The sequence below is a fragment of the Nicotiana tabacum genome, chromosome 12 (assembly GCF_000715075.1).
Source record: "Nicotiana tabacum cultivar K326 chromosome 12, ASM71507v2, whole genome shotgun sequence".
Taxonomy (NCBI): domain Eukaryota; kingdom Viridiplantae; phylum Streptophyta; class Magnoliopsida; order Solanales; family Solanaceae; genus Nicotiana; species Nicotiana tabacum.
In genome coordinates, this window is record NC_134091.1 from 85,494,918 (window position 1) to 85,521,894 (window position 26,977).

Sequence of the window (26,977 nt, forward strand, 5' to 3'; positions counted from 1 at the left end):
AGCTCTTAAAAATAGAAAAGCTCCTTAATATAATACTTGAGGCATATGACAGCTAAAATACCCATGTTTGTCGTGAATAGTTTGTAGAATTGTTCAAATAAAATGGTCAACCATCCTAACTAAAGAGTTACATGTACTAAAAAAGGAAGGCTCGAAACGAAAGAGGAAAAATTTAGCAAAGATGTAAAATTTAATTCTTAACTATGCAGACCAATGCCAGTTTTAGAGGCTCAAAAATATAACTACCATATGATGAATATTTTTGAAAGAGACAAAATTTTAAATGCGCCAAATTACTACTAAAAAATTGCCAAAAAACGTCTAGAAAAACCGACCGAAATCGGTCGGAATCCAACCAAAACCGATCGATTTCCGACCGTTTTCAATTGGTCGATAAAATAATGGCCGCAAACGGGGAGCGACCGAATTCGGTCGCTATTTTCCGACCGAGGTCGGTCGGTACTTGTCAATGCAGTTTGACCAAGTTGTCTGACACAAATTAATTTTACCGATCGAATTCCGTCGGTATTGTTAAAAATATTTTTTAATTATTTTTAAATTAGCGACCGAATTCGATCGGAAATTTAATTATTCATTGTTTTTAAAATTATTCAATTCCGACCGAAATCGATCGGTATTGTTAAAATATATAATTATTCATTTTTATTTAAAATTGTTAATTCCGACCGAATTCGGTCGGTTTAATTAAAATAATTAAAATTTAAAATCAAAAATTCTGACCAAAGTCGGTCGATAAATTTGATTTTTTGGGAATTAAAATAAATATTTCCGACTGAAGTCGGTCGGTTTTTTGGGTATTTGGCAAAAAATAGCTGTTTTATAACTACACCACCTGCCAACAATCAATCACCTATAATGGCAGCATTACATTACTGTCAATCAACCAATAATAATAACAATAACAACAATAATAACAACAATGACAACAATAAGAACAACAATAACAACAACAATAACAACTATCAAAACTATATTAACAAAACATTATCACCATCTCCATCTCCATCTCCATCTCCACTAAATTATATTAACAAAACATCATACCCAATAACAAAACGTTTCACAAGTTAAAAGTTCAAACATCATTCAATGAGTGTTTTGTACTACATCATCTTCATCTCCACTACTATAGCATTCATCATCGGCATAGTTCGAAGGATTAGCATCTGGGGAAGGCTCACGAGATCGGGGAATCGGAAAAGCACCACTAGCAAGAAGATTGGCTAGCTGACCTTGCATCCGAAATCGAGAAAGCACCTCCAATCCGAAACGGTTCAAGTGACATTGCATGCCTAGTAAATTCCTTAACTCCTTTTATAAATTTCTCCCTCAAAAACCGACGATTAGGATAATTCATATTATACATCCAACTACGATATTCCATCTACATAAAGAACAAATAAATTACATGTTATATTAATCATAATTCAAATTACTTTATAGAATTAAGTTATATAATAAACTTTAGTTACAAAGTACAACATTTAAATAAGTTGAGTGCATATTAATTTGAATACAATATTATTCTAACCCTACCATTAAACATAATTAGACTCGCTAGAATATTTAATTAGTTAACCCATTAAATTAGACTAACTCACATACTATTAATCATAATTAATAAATCCTAAATCATAATTTAATATGCCCTAAATCATAGTATTATAATTAAACTAATTATATTATAATTCTTATTCAATATAGTGGAATTATAGCTAATTAATGTGTGGATGACTAATTTTATAGAATTTAAAAAAACTATATATATATATATATATATATATATATATATATATATATATATATATATATATATTATATATATATATATATATATGTGTGTGTGATAATTATTTACTATCTTAATAAGTTTCTAATTGTCATAAAAAAAATTATACATTGAATATAAGAATTGAGAATTATATATGATAAAGATACGTGAAGAAGATGATGTTTCTCTTGTGACTATTGTTTGATATATATAATATTTACATAATTCGATATTATTAAATTTCACTTCAAAAAAAATAATATTTTAACATGGTTGATATAGGAGTGTATAACAAAACTAATTAGTATATCATAATTCATATTAAACAAATTATACTTGTAATTTTCTATACAATTTAAATAAACATGTAATTAATTTTCATTAGATTTTAATAAGCAATATCAAATTTAGACAATATGTTTGTATCTATGTACATTGTTCACTAATTACAGTATTACACTCAAGTTAGATAAATAGAAAAGTTGTATATTTAATGGTCTAATACTATTTTAATAAATTAATAACTATCATAATCTAATTAAACACTAAAATTAAGAAGTTAATATAATTCAAATAGGAGTAAATAACAAAATTAACAATATCGTATAGGACGAAAAAAAATGTAAAGAATATAATATATTATAGAGTATCTTTATTTCATGCAAGTTGGTTTTTCTATTTTACTTAGTGTAAATTATGTATTTAATCTTTTGCATTTTCCCTAGATAAGTTTCTTACTTATGCAAGTTGGTTTTTCTATTTTACTTAGTGTAAATTATGTATTTACTCTTTTGCATTTTCCCTAGATAATTTTCTTACTTAACTTGTATTTGTTAGTACTTACATTTCTCTCATTTATGGCATTTATATTAAGTAAGAAATAAAAGAAGCAAATAATATATTAACAAAAAAAAAAGGAACATAAAGGCCAATTGGGCCAAACCAAAATCCCCAAAACCTAATAAAAACCTTCAAACTCACTTTGTGCATCCCCTTCCCAGCCGCCTCCCCCTGCGTTCCCTTCCCATCCACCTCCCCCTTTCCTCCCTTTTCACATTTCCTTCTTCAACAACACTTTCTCTCTTCACATGTACAGAGCAAACCAAAGCGCCTTCTCTCTTTCCAGGTATATTTATGTATTTTCAAACTTGCATATTTGTATTAATGGTTCGCTCATTCTTTGTGCTAATTTTTGTCTCTTTTGAATTTACATGGTGCATTTTAATCTATTGAATCCAAGAAGATCAATGATCGGTCTTGATGCAAAGAGTGAAATTACTTCATCCTTGACTGCAGAAAATCATCTGATTTCAACATCTTGAATCCCCAAATCTAATACTTAGAACTTAGTTTTATTTTGATGTGAAACCTTTCAGAATTTTATAGCTTATAGTTGAATAACTGAGTGTACTTTAGATAGATAATTGTATATTTTAAAATTAATTTTTGAAACTTTTTTATGCAAATTTATATAATAAAGTGATATTCAAAGTTTATTATTGTATGTTATATGGTTTGATCAAAGATGTATGGATATAGAATATTTGAAATTTTTTAAAATATTTAGTGAGGTAAAAAGAAAAATAGCAACGCATAAGACAGAAACATTTATTATCTCTAATAAATTAATTTTTCATAAATAAAAATAAAATGTAATAAAAATCTAGTCACCAAATAAAACATAATAAAAAAAATCTAATCATGGATATTTTGACGATTTATAGCTATGAAATTATGGGTTGGTAGCTAAATATAAATACTATAATACAAATCTAATATGTGAGCACAGCTACATATTTGAATTTTGTGGCTAAATAAATAACATCTTTTGCCACAGAATATCCCTTTGTGGCTAAAGTATAGAAGATAGCTACAAAATTTGATTTATCGTGGCAAAAGAATAAAATTATTAGCTATAAATATATATTCTTCGTGGCAAAATATTTTATTAATATAGCTACATCACAAAGATTCTTGTAGCAAAAGTATTAATCCTTAGCCACGAAATATTAAAGTTTGTAGCTACCTTTTAGTTACGCTACTTCTAGCTACGAATGCTACGAAAAAAATTATTGTGGCTAAAGTGTTTAGTCACGAAAATTTTCATGTTTGGCTACGACGTATTTCGTAGCTGTATATGTATAATGTTGTAGTGTCAATTAGAATAAACCTTAAATATAAAGAATTATAATCAATTGAAATAATCCCAAAATCCCAAATTGTAAACTCTAGTTTATAATATTTAATTAGTTAACCCATTCAATTAGACTAACTCACTTACTATTAATCATAATAATAAAACCTAAATTATAATTTAATATGCCTTAAATCATAGTTTAATAAGCCCTAAATCATGAGCAATAAAATTAAAAAAAAAATAAAAATTAGCTAATTAAGCAAGTACCTTACATGATATCATAAACAAAATAAATTAGAGTAAACCTTAAATCTAAAGAATTATAATCAATTGAAACAATCCCAAAATTCCAAATTGTAAACCCTAGTTTATATAATTGAAAGAATTTAAATAACTAAAATTAACAAATATAGATAACTAGAGAGGAGAGGAGTATGATTTTGGAGTAGTGGTGGGGCGGAGGTGGTGGCGGAGGAGCAATGGTGGGACCAACGGAGAACGGGGAGAGACGAAGTGTGTGTGTGTGGGGGGGGGGGGGGGGGTTGATTTTGGGTGAGAAGGGAGTGATGAGTTGATTTAGGTGGGATTTGGGAAGGGTTGGCGGATGTAGAAGAAAGAATGAGAGAAAGAGAAAAGAGAAAAATGGAAGAGAAACCCGTTTCTCGCAGCCTAATTAAAAGTTTTCCGACCGACTTCGGTCGAAAATTTCGGTCAGTATATTTGAGTGGAGTTTTGACCGTTTGACCCCACATTTCCGACCGAATTCGATCGGTATTTTAATTTTAAAATATTAATTTAATGAAGATACCGACAGAAGTCGGTCGGTTTTTGTCAATTTATATAAATAGCTTTTAAATAAATAATATTTAATACTTAATATATATATATATATATATATATATATATATATATATATATATATATATATATATGTATATATGTATGTATGCTATATCCTATCTGTGTATGTATATATACATATATGTACATAATATTTAATTGATTTAACATCCAAATTATAGGTACTATTTAATATTTAATTATTTTTGTATTTATACACATACATACACATACACACATAATCTTGAATGTTTTATTCTCGATCACCTTATTAGTACTTTGCTTGGATACTTCATCAGTGGATCAATTAAAAATTCTATTATATTCGATTAAAACTTACTATAACAAATTTAAAAACAAAGTGTATAGTTCTATAAGATGTAGTGCTATCTTAATACTAAGTTTTAGCATCAACAACATATGTATACTTATATTAATATAGCATATGTTAATATAGCATTAATATGTATACATATGTTGTTGTTGCTACAACTTAAGTATTAATATAGCTTATATTAATACTTAAGTTTTAGCAACAACAACATATGAATATAGCATATATTAATATAACATATGTTAATATAGCATTAATATGTATACATATGTTTTGTGTGTATGTATATAAATACAAAATTAATTAAATATTAAATATTACAATTTAGGATATTAAATCAATTAAATATTATGTACATATATGTACATATACATACACAAATAGGATATAGTGTCCATATAAAAGTAATTTAAAGAACACACACACATATTTATCAATTAACTATTAAATATTATTTATTTAAAAGCTATTTATATAAGTTGACTAAAACCGACCGACTTCGGTAGGTATTTTCATTAAATTAATATTTTAAAATTGAAATACCGACCGAATTCGATCGAAAAAATTTAATTAAAACTTATTTTGGTTTGTAAATTATATATATATAATTTTTGTTATATTAAAAACCCAATTACCTTGGGCGGGAAAGAATAATTTCAAATATACCGATCGATTTCGGTGGGTATATTTGAAAATTTTTAATTAAAAATTATTTTGGTAGATAATATGCAAGTATGACCAGGTCTTGGTCAAAGATTGACCAATTTCCAACCGAAATCGGTCGAAATTTTTATATCTTTGTTGTGGGACCACTATTTCCGTTGTCAGAAATATTTTCTTTGACTTTTGCGACCAATTTACGTATTTTCCGACCGATTTCGGTCGGTATTCTGTGGACGTGTTTGCTAGTTTTCTAGTAGTGAAACTCTAAGAGACCGTTTGGGCATAAGAAATTTTTTTCTTTTTTCCAAAATTTTTTCACTTTTTTCGAAATCAATGTTTGTCCATAAAATTTTTAATTTTTACTTGAATATGCATTTTGAAAATTTTTGAAAATTTAAAAAACTCCAAAAAGCTGTTTTTTAAAATTTTCACTCAAATCACTCACAAAATTTAAAAAACAACCCAAAATTATATTCATGTCCAAACAAAACTCTAAATTCCAAATATCATTTTCACTTTAAAAATATTTTTTCCCTATTTTGAAATTTTACAATTCTTATGTACAAACGCCCACTAAATGTCCTTCAAAAAAAAACCAATTCATCTTCGGAACAAAGCAAGAATGAGCTTACGCATCATATGTTAGAAAAAAATAGTACTATATTCTATGAGTCCAAACATTATTTGAATCCAAACCGTTATTTGCACACTTCTTATCTTATAGCTACGTGCAGTTGCTAAGTTATAGCAAATAATAGACCCATTATTTCAACTGAAAGATGTGGTTTACAATTAATTTCTAGGAACAGATTTTCTACTCCACAAAGAAACATTGAACTCACATAAAGAGAGAGGAAATTAACTTGGCATGATTTCAATGGAGTGCCGCTAACACAAGCACGTACACAAACTGAGAAAGAATACCAAGATTTGCGAAAGGGAGAAGAGAGCATACTCATGCGCTTCCAAAGCAGAATGCTTTAAGCACTCGATCAATTCGACAGTTGAAGAAGAAGAGCAGAATAAAAATAAGAGAACCAAAGTCAGGAACAAGTGATAAACCACGGATAGAAGTACTCCGTGATATCGAACGAACATTAGCTCGCTATAAACTAGTAATGCCCCAAGTTTCTGCCTTGGCTTTCATACGGCAGAAACAAGTACTAATATACAAGTCCACAAAATCAATAGCAATAGTGAAGAGAAAGTGTTCCCCTGTGGTACACAGAAAGCTCATAAGTTGTCCACATTCATCCAAACAATAAGCTTTGAATCTTTCATGGTTTTCTTACTAAATGAACAATAATGCGTATAAATTATTTTGTGTGACAGCAATCTTGGCAAGAAATGGAGCGATAATCTTGGCTTCGGATCAAGAAGAAATCGCGAAATGTTTAGAGTCTTGACAGGGAAAAAGAATTAAAGAAGAAGAAAAAGAAAGAAAGAGAAGATAAATAAGGTAGGGAAATCAAATAACTGGGGAATGGAGGGGAAGGAACCGGAAGAGATTGGGAGAATTTTGGACGAAGGAATTTATCATAAAGCTATTTGGGTTGGAATTTTGGTTCTGATTAGACCGATGAATACACAAGTAACCTATTTCTTTTTGGGCTTGGAGTTGGATTGGGGGATTGTACTGGCGATGTACACAGATAGCCAGTAATAACATAAGTATTTACTTTTAAGCCACTGTTTTAAATGTATTTAGTCTTTAACCACTGCTTTAATAAACTTTTACCCGCCCAGACGAAAATACCCTTCTGCTGTATAGGATTTCGCTGATACATACGCTCCTTATTTACGATTAGCAGCAGCTCAAACTTACGTGCAAACTTACGTGCAGAGAATTATTGTGATCGTCCAAAATTGCAGAAACTTCTCTTCCGATTTCAAACTTTCGGTCTAAGTTCAGAATTCAACTTTCTCGTCCAAAATTCACCATAAAATTACAGTAAGTTCTAAAGTTTCAGATATCTCTATATGCTTTTGTGTGTTTGTGTGGATTTTTATTTCGTTACTGAAGAATAAGATGCTAGGAATTTGATTTTTTTTTTCTTTTCTGTATTGATAACGTTAAGGACATCGCATCCTTAACTCTGTGATTGTTCTGTAAATATTGAGGACATAATGTTAAGGATTTGGTGTCCTTAATATGACTGTTGTTTTAAAAAATATTAAGGACAAAGTGTCCTGTGTTTTGCAACTTGTATTAATAAAGTTAAAGACACGATATCCTTAACTTCATTACTATTGTTCTAAATATTAAGGACATAGTGTCCTGTATTTGCAAATTGTATTAATAAAGCTAAGGACATGATGTACTTAACTTCATGACTGTTGTTCTAAGTATTAAGGACACCATGTCCTTAACATTTTCACTGCACACATCAAAGCGAAGGACACCATGTCCTTAACATTTTCACTGCACACATCAAAGTTAAGGATAACTTGTCCTTAACATTTACACTGCACACATTAAAGTTAAGGACAACTTGTCTTTAACTTTTACAATGCACACATCCAAGTTAAGGACATCATGTCCTTAACATTTTGACTGCACACATCAAAGTTAAGGACATAGTGTCATATTTTTGCAACTTGTACTGATAAAGTTTAGGACATGATGTCCTTAACTTCATGACTACTGTGTAAAAATTAAGGACATAGTATCCTGTTTTTGCAACTTATACTAATAAAGTTTAGGACATGATGTCCTTAACTTCATGACTACTTTGTAAATATTAAGGACATAGTGTCCTGTATTTACAACTTATATTGATAAAGTTTAGAACATGATATCCTTAACTTCATGACTGTTGTTCTAAATATTAAGGACATAGTGTCCTGTGTTTTGCAACTTGTATTGATAAAGTTTAGGACATCTTATCCTTAACTTCACGATTGCTGTATAAATATGTCCTGAATTTCCCATTTTTTTGACTTGCAGGATAGATATAATATGTATTATAGTTGCTTTTAGTGGTAGACGGACTGCAGACTATAAGTATCTTGATCATCAAACAAAGCATGTTCTAGTACCTGAGGCAATTCGATTTGAAGATTTCATTAACCAGGTCTTTGAAGTTATTGAATTGGATAGAGACAAGTTTGAAGCAATGATATGGTTTGATATCAATCTGGGAACAAGCAAGGGAATGCTTGTATCCAAAGATTTAGATCTTCACACATGTATAGAGTTACTAAAAAGTCATTCACTCTTCAAGGGCTGTCGTTTCATTGTTGATATTTCGAAAAGAGTTTTTGATTCTACAAGCACCTTTGAACATGTCAATACAGAAACTCAACAAGACAATCAAGACAAATGCCAACAAATAATGGAAATAGATGTGGTTGAAGCTCAACCAATAACTGAAGAGGTGTTTCAAACATTTGATTCTATTCAAGTGGAAGGACAAAGCATTATAGAGATTGACAACGAACAAGCTTTGGGTATTCAAGTCTTAGAGAGTGCATCAGTAATAGAAGAAGTTGCTGAAAAAACCTTTACTCAACTAACTAGATGAAGCTAAGAAAAAGAATCCCCAACTACGATATTAAGAGAAAATGCTTCGTTGGATGAAATAAAAATGGGATCATTATTTGACAAAAAGAAGAGTATAATTAACTGTTTTTCCAATATAGCAATTAAAGGACATTTTGAATTCAAGGTTGTTAGATCAAGCTCAACAAGATATTCGTTGAAATGCAATGATGATAGGTGTGGGTGGTATGTGCGTACTTTCAGAATTATGACTGCTCAGTTAACACTATGAAAGCTGATCAAAGGCATGCAACTTCAAGGTTGATTAGTGGTTATATTATCGACAACCTTCGAGACCCAAGATTTGAAGTTACACCAGCCTTTGTCATGGTAGAAATGCACAAATTGCATGGACTAGACATTGGTTATCACAAGACGTGGCGTGCTATTCAACATGCTTCAGCTTTAATAAGAGGAACTCCTAAAGAGAATTATGAATTATTGTCTTCATACTTGTATATGATGAAAAGTAAAAATCCGGGAACTTACACTAACATAAAGATAGACGACAACAACAGGTAAACAATCAAAAAGAGTTTATTAGTCTGTTTTATAAACTTTAGGACATGGTGTCCTTAACTTGTATGTGTGCAATAAAAATGTTAAGGACATGGTGTCCTTAACTTAGATGTGTGCAGTGAAAAAGCTAAGGACATGATGTCTTTAACATGGATGTGTGCAATCAAAAAGTTAAGGACATGGTGTCCTTAACTTTGATGTGTGTAGTGAAAATGTTAAGGACATGGTGTCCTTAACTTTGATGTGTGCAGTAAAAATGTTAAGGACATGGTGTCCTTAACTTGGATGTGTGCAGTGAAAAAGTTAAGGACATGGTGTCCTTAACTTTGATGTGTGCATTGTAAAAGTTAAGGACATAGTGTCCTTAACTTTGATGTGTGCATTGTAAAAAGTTAAGGACATGGTGTCCTTAACTTTGATGTGCATTGTAAAAGTTAAGGACAAGCTCTCCTTAACTTGGATGTGTGCATTGTAAAAGTTAAGGACATGGTGTCCTTAACTTTGATGTGTGCATTGTAAAGGTTAACTTTGATGTTGTCCTTAACTTTGATGTGTGCAGTGAAAATGTTAAGGACATGGTGTCCTTAACTTGGATGCGCATAGTGAAAAACTTAAGGACATGGTGTCCTTAACTTTGATGTGTGCATTGTAAAAGTTAAGGACATAGTGTCCATAACTTTGATGTGTGCTTTGAAAAAGTTAAGGACATTGTGTCCTTAACTTTGATGTATGCAGTGAAAATGTTAAGGAAATGGTGTCCTTAACTTTGATGTGTGCAGTGAAAAAGTTAACGAGATGGTGTCCTTAACTTTGATGTGTGCAGTGAAAATGTTAAGGACATGGTGTCCTTAACTTTGATATGTGCAGTAAAAATGTTAAGGACATGGTGTCCTTAACTTTGATGTGTGCAGTGTAAATGATAAGGACATGGTGTCCTTAACTTTGATGTGTACATTGTAAAAGTTAAGGACATGATGTCCTTAACTCTGATGTGTGGATTCTAAAAGTTAAGGACAAGTTGTCCTTAACTTTGATGTGTGCACTGAAAATGTTAAGGACATTGTGTCCTTAACTTTGATATGTGCAGTGAAAATGTTAAGGACATGGTGTCCTTAACTTTGATGTGTGCATTGTAAAAGTTAAGGACAATATGTCCTTAACTTTGATGTGTGCAGTGAAAATATTAAGGACAATATGTCCTTAACTTTGATGTGTGCTGTATAAATATTAAGGATTTGGTGTCCTGTATTTTTAATCTTCTGTTAAACTGTATTTTCAGGTTTCTTTATATGTTTTATGCATATGGATCATCAATAGCTGGTTGGAATCATTGTAGACCAGTGATTGCTATTGATGCAACTTTTTTGAAGTCAAAATATCGTGGTGTTTTAATGATTTCAGTTTCAAAGGATGCAAATAACTAAATATTCCCACTAGCCTTTGGAATTGCAGAATCTGAAAATAACAATTCCTATGAGTGGTACTTTAGTGAGCTTCGCAATGCAATTGGGAGCCGTGACAATTTAATTTTTTTTATCGGATAGGCATCAATCTATTGCACATGGCATTGCAAAGGTATATCCTGAAAGCCACCATGGGATTTGTATCTATCATTTGGAGCAGAACCTAAAGCGAAGGAAAGTGAAAAGTGAGGTCATAAAACTTTTCCAAAGTGCTGCAAGAGTATACATGCACAAAGAATTTGATCTATACATGTCAGATATATCAAAAGTTGATAAGAAGACTTTTGACTACTTGATGGAAGAACCACCGGAAAGGTGGGCACGTTCTTGTAGTCCACGACGAATATATGACATGCTCACAACAAACATAGTTGAGTCAATGAATTCTGTGCTATTAGAAGCAAGGGAGTTGCCTATATTAAGAATGATGGATTTCATCCAAGTGAAGCTACAACGTTGGTTTTATGAAAGAAGAAATGAAGCAGAAGGAACTTTTTATGACGTTTCTTGTTGGGTAGAAGAGGAATTGAAGAAAAATATAGATTTAGCTTTTACTTTAAATGTAAGTATTATGTTCTTACTTTAGCTTATTATTTTAATAATAATTTAACATAATATACTAACTTATAGTTTTTCATCTTTGAAGGTCTTCCCTGTTGATTCATGGTGTTCTAGAGTTGAGGAACAAGGAGTTACTTTCTTGATGGACTTAAATAAAAGAACATGTGATTGTTTTCAGTTTCAATTTGATGAATTACCATGTATACATGCAATTGCAGCTATCGATAAGAGAAACATCAAGAAGTCCAATTTCTGCTCGGACTGGTACTTAAAGAAATCTTGGCTGAAAACATATGAAAGACAAATACATCCTGTAGGACATAAAGATTCTTGGATTGTACCAGAGAGTGTTAAGTCAAAAATTATTAAACCTCCAGATTTCAAAGTCCTGCCAGGTAGAAGGCAGAAGAAAAGGCATATTCCAGCTACCGAATCATCAAAAATAACATTCAAATGTGGTCGTTGCAGAAGAATTGGTCATAATAGAACATCTTGTATATATTCTCTCGCAGTCCATCCATTTTCAAGGAAGCATAGAGAATAATAGATATATCCACTTATGTTTATCTACTCTTTTAAGTTTTTGCTATAAATTGGATTTATTTAGATTGTTTTTATTTGAGCAAGTAAACATTAGCAGATGGTTATATAAAAGATGTCCTGAATTTTCAAAGTTTCTTTGCGCTTACGTGCTCTTTGTTTCTTTTTCTTTTTCTGGGAGTTCAATTTACCTTTGTCGGACCAATTATTGTTTATGGAATTTTATTCTTACCGTAAGTAAACAAAAAAGTCCTTTTCTTTATATAATTTGACGCCTGCATCTTGCTACATCTTTATTTTTAAAATCAGATTTGTACAAGTAAAACTTAAGGACATAATCTTTTACAAGTCCTGAAAATTTCAAGTATGAATCTAATATTAAGGACATACATTTCTAAAATGTCCTTAACTTCTAAAAATCTCAGATTATTATCTAGATTTCCAGAAGTTCAGGACATTTCAGAAAAATATGTCCTGAATATTATTTTCATCCTTCAACAAATCAGGACGTTTATGAACATAATGTCCTGAAGTTCTACAACAATCAATGTATCTTTTGCTATATCTCTACAGATTTAATAAAAAACTGGCAATTGAAAATGGACAAATCAGTAGTTATAAAATTTGACATCTGCAGCTTGCTAAACACAGCTTGCTACATCTTATTTTTAAAATGAGATTGGTACAAGTAGACTTCAGGACATAATTTTTTGAAACGTCCTGAACATTTGAAGTATGAATCTAATATATAGGACATAAATTTCTAAAATGTCCTTAACTTCTGGAAATCTCAGTTTATTGTCTATATTCCAGAAGTTTAGCACATTAAAAAAAATATGTCTTGAATATTATTTTCATCCTTCAACAAATAAGGATGTAGTTAACAGATTCTGAAGTACTACAACAATCAATGTGTGTTGCTTTGAATTTCTAAAAACTTCAAGACAATTTAATCAAAGATTGGCCCTTTAAAACTATGAAAAAATGGACAAATCAATAGTTAACAGAAAGAAAGAAATTAATAACACGATGCCTTCATATTACTGCTGAAACTGTAATTAACATAGCTGTGACCAAAAGATTATGCTATGCAAATAAAATAAAGTGCCTTGTGACAATTTACAGGATATTTCAGAATTCATATAGATTCTTTACAGCAATTTTATACCAATTCCACTACAGCTGACTTTCTTTACAACTACACTATATCTTCTTTGGGCAAGAAGTTTCATTTTCACTATCATAGTCATCGCCGACATTTTCTGGTGGTGTATCATAACCAGAATTTATTTTCCACTCTCCATGTGCCCAAAGATTTGCTACAAGTTCTTTTCTGAAGTTTGATATATCTTCAGGTTGGAATTTCTCCACATCCTTTCCCATCATCAACAACTCCACATACTTGATTAGGAATGCACCACAATCAGTCCTAAGAAAAATATGGAGTCAATTAAACAATATTTTTAATAAAATAAATCTAAAGTACATACAAATTATATAGCAAATGACAACACGTACGATCCAGTTTGGTGTGGTGATCTTTGCCACTGAATATCAAATTTGTTGAATGCATTTCCAAAAGACTTGTGATTTTTCTCAAACTGTGAGAACTTTAGCAAGTGGGGGATCATGCGTGCATACATTTCAATGTGTTTCATTCCTTGCTCATATGGATCACTATATATGGAATCGTACACATCAATATTTATATCATTCAAGTCCAATACTCCCAAAAGAAAATGTGTCACAACATCATTATCTTCTGAAGGAAGCCGACATGGAAAAAAGATTTTGTCAACCTCTGTCCAAGCAATTTCACATCTACGATTGTCACCCCACACATATGGTGTGAGAACCAACTGATTATCATCACACCAAAACAAATCTGAAGCATCTTCATTGAAATTCTTATACACAATTAGCATATAGTTATCAAAAAGTATATCCTAGTTGTGCAACAAAAAGGATGGGCGCAAGGGTGGTAGCATTCCTTCTTTCTCAAATAATACATGGCAATGTCAATATGCTTCATAAAAAGGCAAAAAATGAAAAATAAATCCATCAGTCAAAAATAATTAAAAAATAATAAATTAAGAAGAAAGAAAACAAATGCCTTGTGAATTATCAAACCTTATCATCAAGTACAAAGCTACTATCTGCAAGCTTAAGGAAGAACATTTTACTACTGATTTTTTGATGGTACAATTTATATGGATTCTTTCTCACACCATTATCCTCAGCATATATATATATATATATATATACAATTTATATAGATTCTTTCTCACACCATTATCCTCAGCATATATATCAGTTTGTCCCCTGAAAATTTTGAAAATATCAAAGTTAGAAAGTTTATAAGTTAGTCCTCAATTCCTAATTAAGGACACTTGGTCCTGAACTTACAGTAACAAGGTCATAAGTTTAGGATACTTGGTCCTGAAGTTAGAGTTGCAAATTCAAAATTTAAGGACAGGTAGTCCTTAACTTACAGTTACAAGTTCAAAAGTTAAGGACACTTGGTCCTGAACTTAGACTTACAAGATCATAAATTAAAGTCCTGAACTTAGAGTAACAAGCTCATAAGTTAAGAACAATTGATCCTGAACTTAGAGTGGAAGTGCAAAAATTAAGGACACTTGGTCCTGAAGTTAGAGTTGCAAATTCAAAAATTAAGGACAGGATGTCCTTAACTTACAGTTACAAGTTCAAAAGTTAAGGACAATTGGTCCTGAACTTAGACTTACTAGCTCATAAATTAAAGGACAATTAGTCCTGAACTTAGAGTAACAAGCTCATAAGTTAAGGACAATTGGTCCTGAACTTAGAGTGGAAGTTCAAAAATTAAGGACACTTGGTCCTGAAGTTAGAGTTGCAAATTCAAAAATTAAGGACAGGTAGTCCTTAACTTACAGTTACAAGTTCAAAAGTTAAGGACACTTGGTCCTGAACTTAGACTTATAAGTTCATAAATTAAAGTCATGAACTTAGAGTAACAAGCTCATAAGTTAAGGACAATTGGTCCTGAACTTAGAGTGGAAGTTCAAAAATTAAGGACACTTGGTCCTGAAGTTAGAGTTGCAAATTCAAAAATTAAGGACAGGTAGTCCTTAACTTACAGTTACAAGTTAAAAAGTTAAGGACACTTAGTCCTGAACTTAGACTTACAATCTCAAAAGTTAAGGACACTTAATCCTTAACTTAGAGTTACAAGCTCAAAAATTTACAAGTTCAAGACACAAATGTAAGCAATTAAGAAATAATGAATACATTTAGGGACTTACACTTTTTTGCGACCTTTCCTTTTCTCCTTGCCCAACCACCCAATGAATTTCTTCAATAAGTTATCATCATCTTTGGCATAATGAAAAATACATGTACGAGTATATTTTGATTTTATCCAGCCTGTATACTTGGGAGTATTTTCATTGTTCGCCATCGATGTTCCTCTTTTTCTTTTCTGTTTAAAAGGAGATTTCAATTGCCAACTAAGCTTCTTATTCCTTGGAATACCCGCCGAAATAGTGTGTGACAATGGGAAATAATTTATCGGCATCAAAGTGACAAAATTCCGCGAAGACCATAAGATAAAAAGGATATTATCAACACCGTATCACCCTAGTGGGAACGGACAGGCCGAATCGACGAACAAAACTATCATTCAAAATCTAAAGAAAAGGTTGAATGACGCTAAGGGGAAATGGAGAGAAATCCTACCCGAAGTTCTTTGGGCGTATCGAACAACATCAAAGTCCAGTACGGGGGCAAACCCATTCTCCTTAGTATATGGTTCCGAAGCCTTGATTCCAGTTGAAGTCGGAGAACCCAGTGCCAGGTTTCGATATACAATAGAAGAGTCAAATCATGAAGCTATGAACACTAGACTCGAATTATTGGATAAAAAATAAGAAGCCACTCTCGTCCGATTGGCCACCCAAAAGCAGCGGATCGAAAGATACTATAATCGAAGAACCAAGCTTTGCCATTTTAAAATCGGGGACTTAGTGCTAAGGAAAGTCACCCTCAGCACCTGAAATCCAAATGAAGGAAAACTGGGTCCGAACTGGGAAGGACGGTACCAAGTACTCGAAAACGTCGGTAAAGGATCCTACAAACTCGGTATTATAAACGGCGAACAACTACCAAGCAATTGGAACATGTCACACCTCAAATGATATTATTGTTAAGGTATTATTTTCTCCCTTCTTTCGTCTATATATATTCGATACTAACCCATTGCAGGAGTTTAGCCAAAAACATCGAGACCTCAGGTTTTAAAGTACGTGTTGCACTCTTTTTCCCTTAGATCGGTTTTTATCCCAACCGGATTTTTCCGACAAGGTTTTTAACGAGACAACAACTATGTGCTACCTGAGGACATTTTAATAGTATCCAAGGCTTCTTTACAATCAACCTCGAATATTGTGGGGCTTTACCATCGAATAAATCGAGTTCGATACGAGAAAGTTATTTCATACCAATGTCATATCAAACAGTGTCTCGATAGGGAAAACGTGTAAGGGCTAAATGGTCAAAACGAACCATGCCCGTATAGTTTTGCTCGAGCCCTAGCACAAAATACGAACATATGTATAACGACCTCTTTACCGATAACTCATATTTCGAAAGTATTTCGTTATGCTTCATGATTCAAATAGGCTTAAGGGCCGACCACTATCGAAGGAGTTTTGAAAAAACTTACACCATAAAGTCGAAAGTATTTCGTTCTGCTTCATGATTCAAATAGGCTTAAGGGCCGACCACTATCGAAGGAGTTATGAAAATACTTTAAAGCATAAAGCCTACGGGCTACAATACTCTTATTTCGAGTTCGAATCACTCACTCGACTATTAAGACTACGGGCTACATTACTTCGAGTCGAAATCACTCATTCGACTATTAAGCCTACGGGCTATCTTACTTCGAGTTCGAGCAACCACTCACTCGACCATTAAGCCTACGGGCTACATTACTTCGAGTTCGAAATCACTCAGTCGACTATTAAGCCTACGAGCTATCTTACTTCGAGTTCGAGCAACCACTCACTCGACTATTAAGCCTACTGGCTACATTACTTCGAGTTCAAATCACTCACTCGTCTATTAAGACTACGGGCTACATTACTTCGAGTTCGAATCACTCACTCAACTATTAAGCCTACGGGTTACTCTTATTTCGAGTTCGAAGCAAAGCGCTCACTCGACCATTAAGCCTACGGGCTACGCGTTCGAATCACTCACTCGACTATTAAGCCTACGGGGTACATTACTTTGAGTTCGAAATCACTCACTCGACTATTAAGCCTACGGGCTATCTTACTTCGAGTTCGAGCAACCACTCACTCGACCATTAAGCCTACATGCTACATTACTTCGAGTTCGAAATCACTCACTCGACTATTAAGCCTACGGGCTATCTTACTTCGAGTTCGAGCAACCACTCACTCGACTATTAAGCCTAGGGGCTACATTACTTTGAGTTCGAATCACTCACTCGATTATTAAGCCTACGGGCTACTCATATTTCGAGTTCGAAGCAAAGTGCTCACTCGACCATTAAGTCTACGGGCTACGGGTTCAAATCACTCACTCAACTATTAAGCCTACGAGCTATACTTCGAGTTCGAATCATTCACTCGACTACTAAGCCTACGGGCTATATTACCACAAGTTCGAATCAATCACTCGACTACTGAGCCTATGGGCTACTCTTATTTCGAGTTCGAAGCAAAGCGCTCACTCGACCATTAAGCCTACGAGCTACGAGTTCGAATCAGTCACTCGACTAAATTGCCTAAAGCCTTACGAAAACCTTCATAAGGCGTAAATGAAACAAAATCTTCATAAGGGAGAAAATAAAGGCAAGTCGGGAAAAGAAAAGATATTTATATATACATAAAAGATTGTTCACAACATCCAAAATGAAAACTAAGGGCTAAGTTTCTTGGATATCTCCGGGGGAGGTCTCTTTTCCATCGGGCTCCTCCCCACTCTGAGACTCGCTCTTGTTCCCATCAACGTCATCATCATCATCATCATCGTCATCATCATCGGAGGCCAAGGCCCCATCATCGGCTTTAAGTTCTTTTGCCTTTATTATCTCTTCAGTAAGATCAAAGCCTCGAGCATAGATCTCCTCGAGGGTTTCCCTCCGAGATTGGCATTTGGCAAATTCGGCTATCCAATGTGCTTGAGTTCGAGCAATCTCAGCTACTTCTCTCGCATGCGACTGAGCGACCTCAGCATCGGCCCGATAAATAGCCACAAATACGTCTGCATCGGCCTTATAGCAAATGATGGACCATCAAAACCAATACTATCTCTCTTCCTTTTCCTAGTATATTGGTTAACAGCTTCATTTTTGTTTTGCTCTGCAAGCAACACTACATATACATTAGTTTGCTGCAAGTCGTCAATTCTATGAATTGTCAAATAAAGAGACAAAAACTAAGGATATAATTTTTGAAATGTCCTGACAATTTGAATTATGAATACAATATTAAGGACACAATCAATACCTATGTTGGCCACGCTGCCTTATTGTATTTCTTTAACAGACAATTGTGCTGACATATTGCTTGCATTTTCTTTATCTTGCAACTGTTCTCCATATTCTTCGATTGCAAGTTCAAAAGATTCTGCAAAATATTTACAGGAGCTAATACAATTAGTACTTGTTACTAATCTTTGATTAAAACAAACATGTATAAGATGAAAAAAAACTCCGTCTAACCTTTTGCAACTGTCAAGATCATGCCAGTTAAATCATTATCTTGACTAGCATATTTTTGGCTTCCAATATTGTCTGTAAGAGAGAGAGGTGTAGAGATATCATACATTCCTTCTATACATTTGCAAACAGTCTCACTTATGCTTGTTCCTTGGGTATTTTCTATGTCTTGAGATTGTCCTCCACTTCTCTCTTTTGAAATTTCATCATCTTGATAGTCCACTCCATCTTGTGTAGTCGGAGGAGTAGGAGTAAGAATAACAAATGATGGACCATCAAAACCAATACTATCTCTCTTCCTTTTCCTAGTATATTGGTTAACGGCTTCATTTATTTTTTGCTCTGCAAGCAAAACTACATATATATTAGTTTGCTGCAAGTCGTCAATTCTATGACAAATTGTCAAATGAAGAGACAAAAACTAAGGACATAATTTTTGAAATGTCCTGACAATTTGAATTATGAATACAATACTAAGGACAGAATCAATACCTGCGTTGGCCACGCTGCCTTCTTGTATTTCTTTAACAGACAATGGAGCTGACATATTGATTGCATTTTCTTTATCTTGCAACCGTTCTCCATGTTCTTTGATTGCAAGTTCACAAGATTCTGCAAAATATTTACAAGAGCTAACACAATTAGTACTTGTTACTAATATTTGATTAAAACAAACATGTATAAGATGAAAAAAACTCCGTCTAACCTTTTGCAATTGTCAAAATCATGCCAGTTAAATTATTATCTTGACTAGCATTTGTTTGGCTTCTAATATTGTCTGTAAGAGAGAGAGGTGTAGAGATATCATATGTTCCTTCTATACATTTGCAAACAATCTCACTTATGCTTGTTCCTTAGGTGTTTTCTATGTCTTGAGATTGTCCCCCACTTCTCTCTTTTGAAATTTCATCATCTTGATAGTCCACTCCATCTTCTTTCCTTGTAGCTTCAAAAGATTCTGTAACATTTACAATTAATACTTGTTACTAATAGTTTACTAAAACTAACATTCAACATATCATGAAAATTCCATCTAACCTTGATTGGCATCATTTTGATTTCCAAATTTCTCTTTAAGTGAGAGAGGTGTAGATAGATCATATATTTCTTCAACACATTTGCATACAATCTCACTTATGCTTGTTCCCAATGGATTTTCTAAATCCTGAGATTGCACTCTAGATTTAAAAATTATTTCTGTTACACTTGTCTCTTTTGGATTTTTCTGGTCTTGATATTCCATTCCATCTTGAACTTGCACTCCATCAAAAGATTCTACACACATTTGTAATCACAAAAAAGTTTATATGTATTATGCTATTGAATATAAATTTCAATGATAACAAATTCAAAAACTGTATCTAACCTTTCCCAATTTCGATGCCAATATCAGTTTCATCTTCTAGATACACATCTCTATAATCGCTTTCATAATGATCTTCTACATGCACATCTATATCATCACATTGATCATCAACTACATCTTTGCTAATTGGAACACTAGGTTCTCTCTCTATGGTTCTTTCATGAGGTTTGTCAAGAAGCTTCAATAAAGTATCAATCTTTGATCCTAGGTTTTTCTTTAAAGCCTATGAGATAGTATTTAAAACAAGAATCAGAATGTTAGCTGCTTATAAGTTACGGACATTGGCCCTTAACATAGAGGTACAAGCTCACAAATTAAGGACAAGTGTTCCTTAACTTAGAGTTACAAGAACAAAAATTAAGGACATGTAGTCCTGAACTTAGAGTTACAAGTTAAAAAGATAAGGACATGTAGTCCTAAACTTCAAGTTACAAGCTCACAAATTAAGGACACTTGGTCTTTAACTTAGAGTTACAAGCACAGAAATTAAGGACAGGTAGTCCTGAACTTAGAGTTCCAAGTTCAAAAAATAAGGACATGTAGTCCTGAACTTAGAGTTACAAGTTAAAAAGTTAAGGATATGTAGTCCTGAACTTAGAGTTACAAGTTAAAAAGTTAAGGACAGGTAGTCCTAAACTTCAAGTTACAAGCTCACAAATTAAGGACACTTGATCCTTAACTTAGAGTTACAAGCACAGAAATTAAGGACATGTAGTCCTTAACTTAGAGTTCCAAGTTCAAAAAATAAGGACATGTAGTCCTGAACTTAGAGTTACAAGTTAAAAAGTTAAGGACATGTAGTCCTGAACTTAGAGTTACAAGTTCAAAAGTTAAGGATAGGAAATCCTAAACTGAGAGTTACTAGCTCAAAAATTAAGGACATGGTGTCCTTAACTTAGAGTTACAAGCACAGAAATTAAGGATATTACCTTGATGTCATTTTGAATCCTTTTTTCTAATAAAGCTATTTTTTGATGTATTCTAGTACATTCTACATCCATATCCTTTTTGAACTTCTCCGATAATCTCTGAATCAAAAACCATAAAAACAAAAAGTCTCTTAAGCAAAAATAAGCAAATAAAAAACTAATGGTATTCAAAGACAGAAAACCTACGTTAACAATTTCCTTAAGAAAGACTTCATCAAATTGTGTTGAAGGCATTGAATTTTGATCTTGAGACAATGGCACATGTACACTAGCGGGCTTCGCATCTACTTCAGAAGAAATAAATGGTACCATCTCGAGAAACTGATACAACTATTATATAAGAAAAAAAAAATGTAAGTATTCAGAAACCTTGAATGTCATTGAATGCGAGTCATTGCTTACAATTTCTGAAAGCAACACACAATGAATAAGTCTACCACAGAACTTCACACCTTGTAATCGAAAAAGGTTTCCGAAAATACTATCCCTCAACTTCTTCCATTGCGTGTTCGCCAAGAAACTTTTTATTGTTTCCTTATACTGAAAATCTCCTTTCCAATAGCTCATCGAATTACGCCAATCATCAAACTCGAAAACACGTTCTCCTTCCATTAGCACACTACAAAGAAGGAAATAGAACGTAAACATTAGGACTATTTTTCTGAAATGTCCTTAATATTTAAACTACAAAACTAAAATCCAGGACCTAAGTAGATGCATCTTTAATAGAAGAACAGTAAACTAAAATTAGCTTACAAATTCTTAGGACTATTTTTCTGAAATGTCCTTAATAATTAAACTACAAAACTAAAATCCAGGACCTAAGTAGATGCATCTTTAATAGAAGAACAATAAACTAAAATTAGCTTACAAATTCTTAGGACTATTTTTCTGAAATGTCCTTAATATTTAAACTAAAAAACTAAAATCCAGGACCTAATTAGATGCATCTTTAATAGAAGCACAATTAACTAAAATTAGCTTATAAATTCTTAGGACTATTTTTTTAAAATGTCCTTAATATTTAAACTACAAAACTAAAATCCAGGACCTAATTAGATGCATCTTTAATAGAAGCATAATTAACTAAAATTAGCTTACAAATTCGTAGGACTATTTTTCTGAAATGTCCTTAATATTTAAACTAAAAAACTAAAATCCAGGACCTAATTAGATGGATCTTTAATAGAAGCACAGTTAACTAAAATTCCTAAACACAGTTAGCTTATAAATTCTTAGGACTATTTTTCTGAAATGTCCTTACATATTCAATATATTGATTGAACCACAAACACATTTCAATACCAAAAGGTTCTCAATAACTTTCTCACAAAAATTTGCACCTTATTCCTCAGCGAATCAAGTTATAATCATTATTTTGGACATTTCACACATACTTGATGACAAACACAGCATTGATCACGATTAGAGATATACAAAAAGAAAAATGCATAAAAGCAAAATCGAAAACATACCAGTACGCTGGTTCAGTGTAGAGAAGATGACAAAGGAGAAGAGATTAAGTTGGACAAAGTATACACAGAGAATTGTTGTGGGCTGGGCAGGAACGATATTGAGGGAGCGAAATTTTGCTTATAAAATTTTGGCTCTGAGCTTCAATCGAGAGAAGAGAGTTGCATGCCAGAATGATATTGAGGGAGCGAAATTTTGCCTATGAAATTTTGGCTCTGAACTTAAATGAGAGAAGCATATAAAGGAAGGGTTTGGGAATAAAAGAAATAGAATAAAAGGTAAAAATGTCTTTTCATATTAATTTTAATAGAGTAGTGGTTATTTTTGCTCAACATTAGAATTGGTGGATAAAAAATAAAGACCACCTTATTTAGTGGCTACCACACGCCATTTTTACGGATTGTACAAGGACTTGGGCTAAAGAATAATGGGATCTTTACACAAATAGCTGGCCATATTTATTATTTTTTCCTAGCCATATATATAAATTATACATTGAATATACATAATTATACACATATAATACATAAATTATGCATATATTATACATCCATCGGCTATTTTTAGTTTAAACAATTGGATGGACGGATATTTGGGTTAATTCTTCAAGAATAATTTGTCTGCTAATCAAATGTGGTTGAACTACACTAATTATAAAAATATATAATTAAATAAAATATATGAAGTGACAAGCTTTTTTTTAATTATAAAAATAAATGCCACTTTATATAAATAACTCAACAAGTTAAAATAAGTTGCGATGCTTAATATTTCCATAACTGCTAATCAAAATACGTGGTGAACATTTTAATGGAAGTGGAAAATTTATTAAAAATGCTACAAATATTATTACGATCTTTTAAAGTAAAACAGTAGCTCAGTGGAATGAATTCGAATATGGAAGGACAAAATTGGGTGTTAACAACGACGACTCACCCCGCACCTGCGTGACCGCACCTGCGGCCACTCCCACCACAGGTGCGATAACACCAGACTTCAGCTGCTTCAGCAATCCTCTAAGTCCAAATTCGATCCCGATTACAATCCGATTCACACCCGGGGTTCCCGGGACCCCATTCAAATATACCAACAAGACCTAAAACACGATACGAACTTAGTCGAGGCTTCAAATCACATCAAACAATATCAAAATACAAATCGCACCGCAATTCAAGCCTAATGAAACTAATGGATTTCCAACTTCTACAATCGATGACGAAACCTATCAAACCAACTCCGATTGACCTCAAATTTTTTATTCAAGTCATAAAGTGACACAACGGACCTATTCTAACTTTCGAAACAAAAATCGGAGCCCGATAACAACAAATAAACTCTCGGTCAAACTTCTCAACTCTCTAAACTTCAACTTTTCCAACTTCTGCCAATGCAAGCCAAAATACCTCCAAATCAATATCCACAAATACTCCTATTTCCAAAATCACCATACGGAGATATCAGAACCATCAAAACTCCGTTACGGAGTTATTTACACATAAGTCAAAATTCGGTCAACTCTTTCAACTTAAGCTTCCAACCTTGGGACTAAGTGTCCCAATTCATTCCGAAACATCCCCGAAACCAAACCATCCACCCCAGCAAGTCACATAACAACAAACAAACATAAAATAAGTGATAAATGGGGGAACAGGGCTACAATACTCAAAACGACCGGCCGGGTCGTTACATTCTCCCCCTCTTAAACAAACGTTCGTCCTCGAACGGGTCTAGAATCATACCTGGGGTCTCAAATAGGTGTGGATATCTGCTCCGCATCTCCCGCTCGGTCTCCCAAGTAGTTCCATGACTGGGTGACCTCTCCACTGTACTTTCACTAAAGCTATATTCTATGACCTCAACTTTCGAACCTGTCGATCCAAAATGGCAACCGACTCCACATCATAAGTCAAATCCCCATCTAACTAAACCATGCTGAAGTCCAAAACATGAGACGGATCACTGAAATACTTTCGGAGCATGGAAACATAAAATACTAGATGACCATTTGATAGACTAGGTGGTAATGCAAGCTTGTAAGCCACTTCTCCAATCCTCTCAAGCACCTCAAAAGAGCCAATATATCGAGGGCTCAACTTGCCCTTCTTCCCGAACCTCATAACACCCTTCATGGGTGAAACTCTGAGTAATACCTTCTCTCCCACCATGTAAGCAATATCACAAACCTTCCGACCGGCGTAACTCTTCTGTCTAGACTATGCCGTGCGAAGCCGATCCTGAATCAACTTAACCTTTTCCAAAGCATCCTGAACCAAGTCAGTACCCAATAGGCTAGCCTCACCCGACTCAAACCAACTAATCGGAGACCGACACCGCCTTCCCTACCAGGCCTCATACGGAACCATCTGAATACTCGATTGGTAGTTGTTGTTGTAGGCAAACTCTGTAAGTGGTAGAAACTGATCCCAAGAACCCCCAAAATCCCTGACACAAGCGCGTATCATATCCTCCAACATCTGAATGGTGCACTCGGACTGTCCGTCCGTCTGATGGTGGAATGTTGTCTCAACTCAACCCGTGTGCCTAACTCTCATTGTACTGCTCTCCAAAACTGCAATATGAACTGCGTGCCCTGATCTGAGATGGACACCGGCACACCATGAAGGCGAACAATCTCGCGGATATAGATCTCAGCCAACCGCTCCGAAGAATAGGTAGTCCTAACTGGAATGAAATACGCGGACTTAGTCAACTGGTCCACAATCACCCAAATAGCATCAAACTTCTTCAAAGTACGTGGGAGTCCAACTACGAAGTCCATGGTGATACGCTCCCATTTTCACTCAAAAATCTCAAGCCTCTGAAGCAAACCACCCGGCCTCTGATGCTCGTACTTCACCTGTTGACAATTCAAGCACTGAGCTACAAACCCCACTATATCTTTCTTCATTCTCCTCCACCAATAGTGCTTCTCAAGTCGTGATATATCTTTACGACACCTGGATGAATGGAATACCACGAACTATGGGCCTTCTCAAGAATAAACTCACATAGCCCATCCACATTGGGCACACAAATCCGACCTTGCATCCGCAACACCCCATCATCCCCAATAGAATCCTCATTGGAATCACCATGCTGCACCGTGTCCTTAAGAACAAGCAAATAGGGGTCTTCATACTGCCGCTCTCTGATGCAATCATATAAAAAGACCAAGAAACCATGCAAGTTAGAACCCGACTAGGCTCCGAAACATCTAACCTCATGAGCTGATTGGCCAAGGCCTGAACATCATATACAAGTGGTCTCTCACCAACAGGAATATATGCAAGGCTACCTATACTCACCGCCTTTCTACTCAAGGCATCGGCCACCACATTGGCCTTTCCGGGATGATACAAAATGGTAATATCATAGTCTTTTAACAGCTCCAACCATCTCCGCTGCCTCAAATTTAGATCCTTTTGCTTGAACAAGTGCTGAAGAATCCGATGATCTATAAATACCTCACAAGACACGCCGTAGAGATAGTGCCTCCAAATCTTCAATGCATGAACGATGGCTGCCAACTCCAAATCATGAACAAGGTAGTTCTTCTCATGAGGCTTCAACCAGAATGAAACATAAGCAATCACTCTAGCCTCCTACATCAAGACACACCCAATACTAATCCGAGAAGCATCACAATACACTATATAAGACCCCGATTCTGAAAGCAAAACTAGAACTGGAGTTGTGGTCAAGGAAGTCTTGAGCTTCTGAAAGCTCTCCTCACACTCATCCGGCCACCTGAATGGGGCACCCTTTTGGGTCAACCTGGTCAAAGGCACTGCAATGGATGAGAAACCCTCCACGAAGTGGTGCTAATATCCTGTCAAGCCGAGAAAACTCCGAATCTCATTAGCTGAAGACGGTCTGGGACAACTCTCAACTGCTCTATCTTTTTCGGATCCACCTTGATCCCCTCACTGGACACCACATGCCCTAAGAATGCCACCGAACTGAGCCAAAACTCACACTTGGAGAACTTGGTATAATGCTTCTCCTCCCTCAACGTCTATAGTACAATCCTCAGATGCTGTGCATGCTCCTCCTGGCTATGTGAGTACACCAGGATATCACCAATAAATA

At 33.9% G+C, this 26,977-nt stretch overlaps 2 protein-coding genes and 1 long non-coding RNA gene across 3 annotated transcripts; 2 read left to right on the forward strand and 1 right to left on the reverse strand.

Annotated features, from left to right (window-relative positions):
• Positions 1-2,778: 2,778 nt before the first annotated feature.
• On the forward strand, positions 2,779-3,284 carry LOC142167431 (uncharacterized). Its single transcript, XR_012697568.1, has 2 exons — positions 2,779-2,918; positions 3,036-3,284. It is a non-coding gene; the product is annotated as an uncharacterized LOC142167431 (long non-coding RNA).
• A 6,251-nt stretch (positions 3,285-9,535) lies between these two features.
• LOC107786316 (uncharacterized) lies at positions 9,536-12,868 on the forward strand. The gene is made up of 5 exons (XM_075227410.1): positions 9,536-9,825; positions 11,106-11,195; positions 11,371-11,851; positions 11,936-12,245; positions 12,816-12,868. The coding sequence occupies exons 1-5, from the start codon at positions 9,536-9,538 to the stop codon at positions 12,866-12,868; spliced, it is 1,224 nt and encodes a 407-aa protein (XP_075083511.1).
• Positions 12,869-13,593: 725 nt separating this feature from the next.
• On the reverse strand, positions 13,594-14,315 carry LOC107786315 (uncharacterized). Its single transcript, XM_016607776.1, has 2 exons — positions 13,909-14,315; positions 13,594-13,819 (listed from the first exon to the last, which is right to left on the reverse strand). Exons 1-2 carry the CDS (start codon positions 14,313-14,315, stop codon positions 13,594-13,596), a joined length of 633 nt encoding a protein of 210 aa, XP_016463262.1.
• Positions 14,316-26,977: the final 12,662 nt, after the last annotated feature.

Excerpts from the sequence above, each read along its gene's own strand:
- LOC107786316 (XM_075227410.1), top strand. The coding sequence starts at position 9,536 with ATGAAAGCTGATCAAAGGCATGCAACTTCAAGGTTGATTAGTGGTTAT. Across the intron at positions 9,826-11,105 it reads AAGATAGACGACAACAACAG|GTTTCTTTATATGTTTTATG; the intron begins GTAAACAATCAA and ends CTGTATTTTCAG. Across the intron at positions 12,246-12,815 it reads AGATTTCAAAGTCCTGCCAG|ATTATTATCTAGATTTCCAG; the intron begins GTAGAAGGCAGA and ends TAAAAATCTCAG.
- LOC107786315 (XM_016607776.1), bottom strand. The coding sequence starts at position 14,315 with ATGCTAATTGTGTATAAGAATTTCAATGAAGATGCTTCAGATTTGTTT. Across the intron at positions 13,820-13,908 it reads TCACCACACCAAACTGGATC|GACTGATTGTGGTGCATTCC; the intron begins GTACGTGTTGTC and ends TATTTTTCTTAG.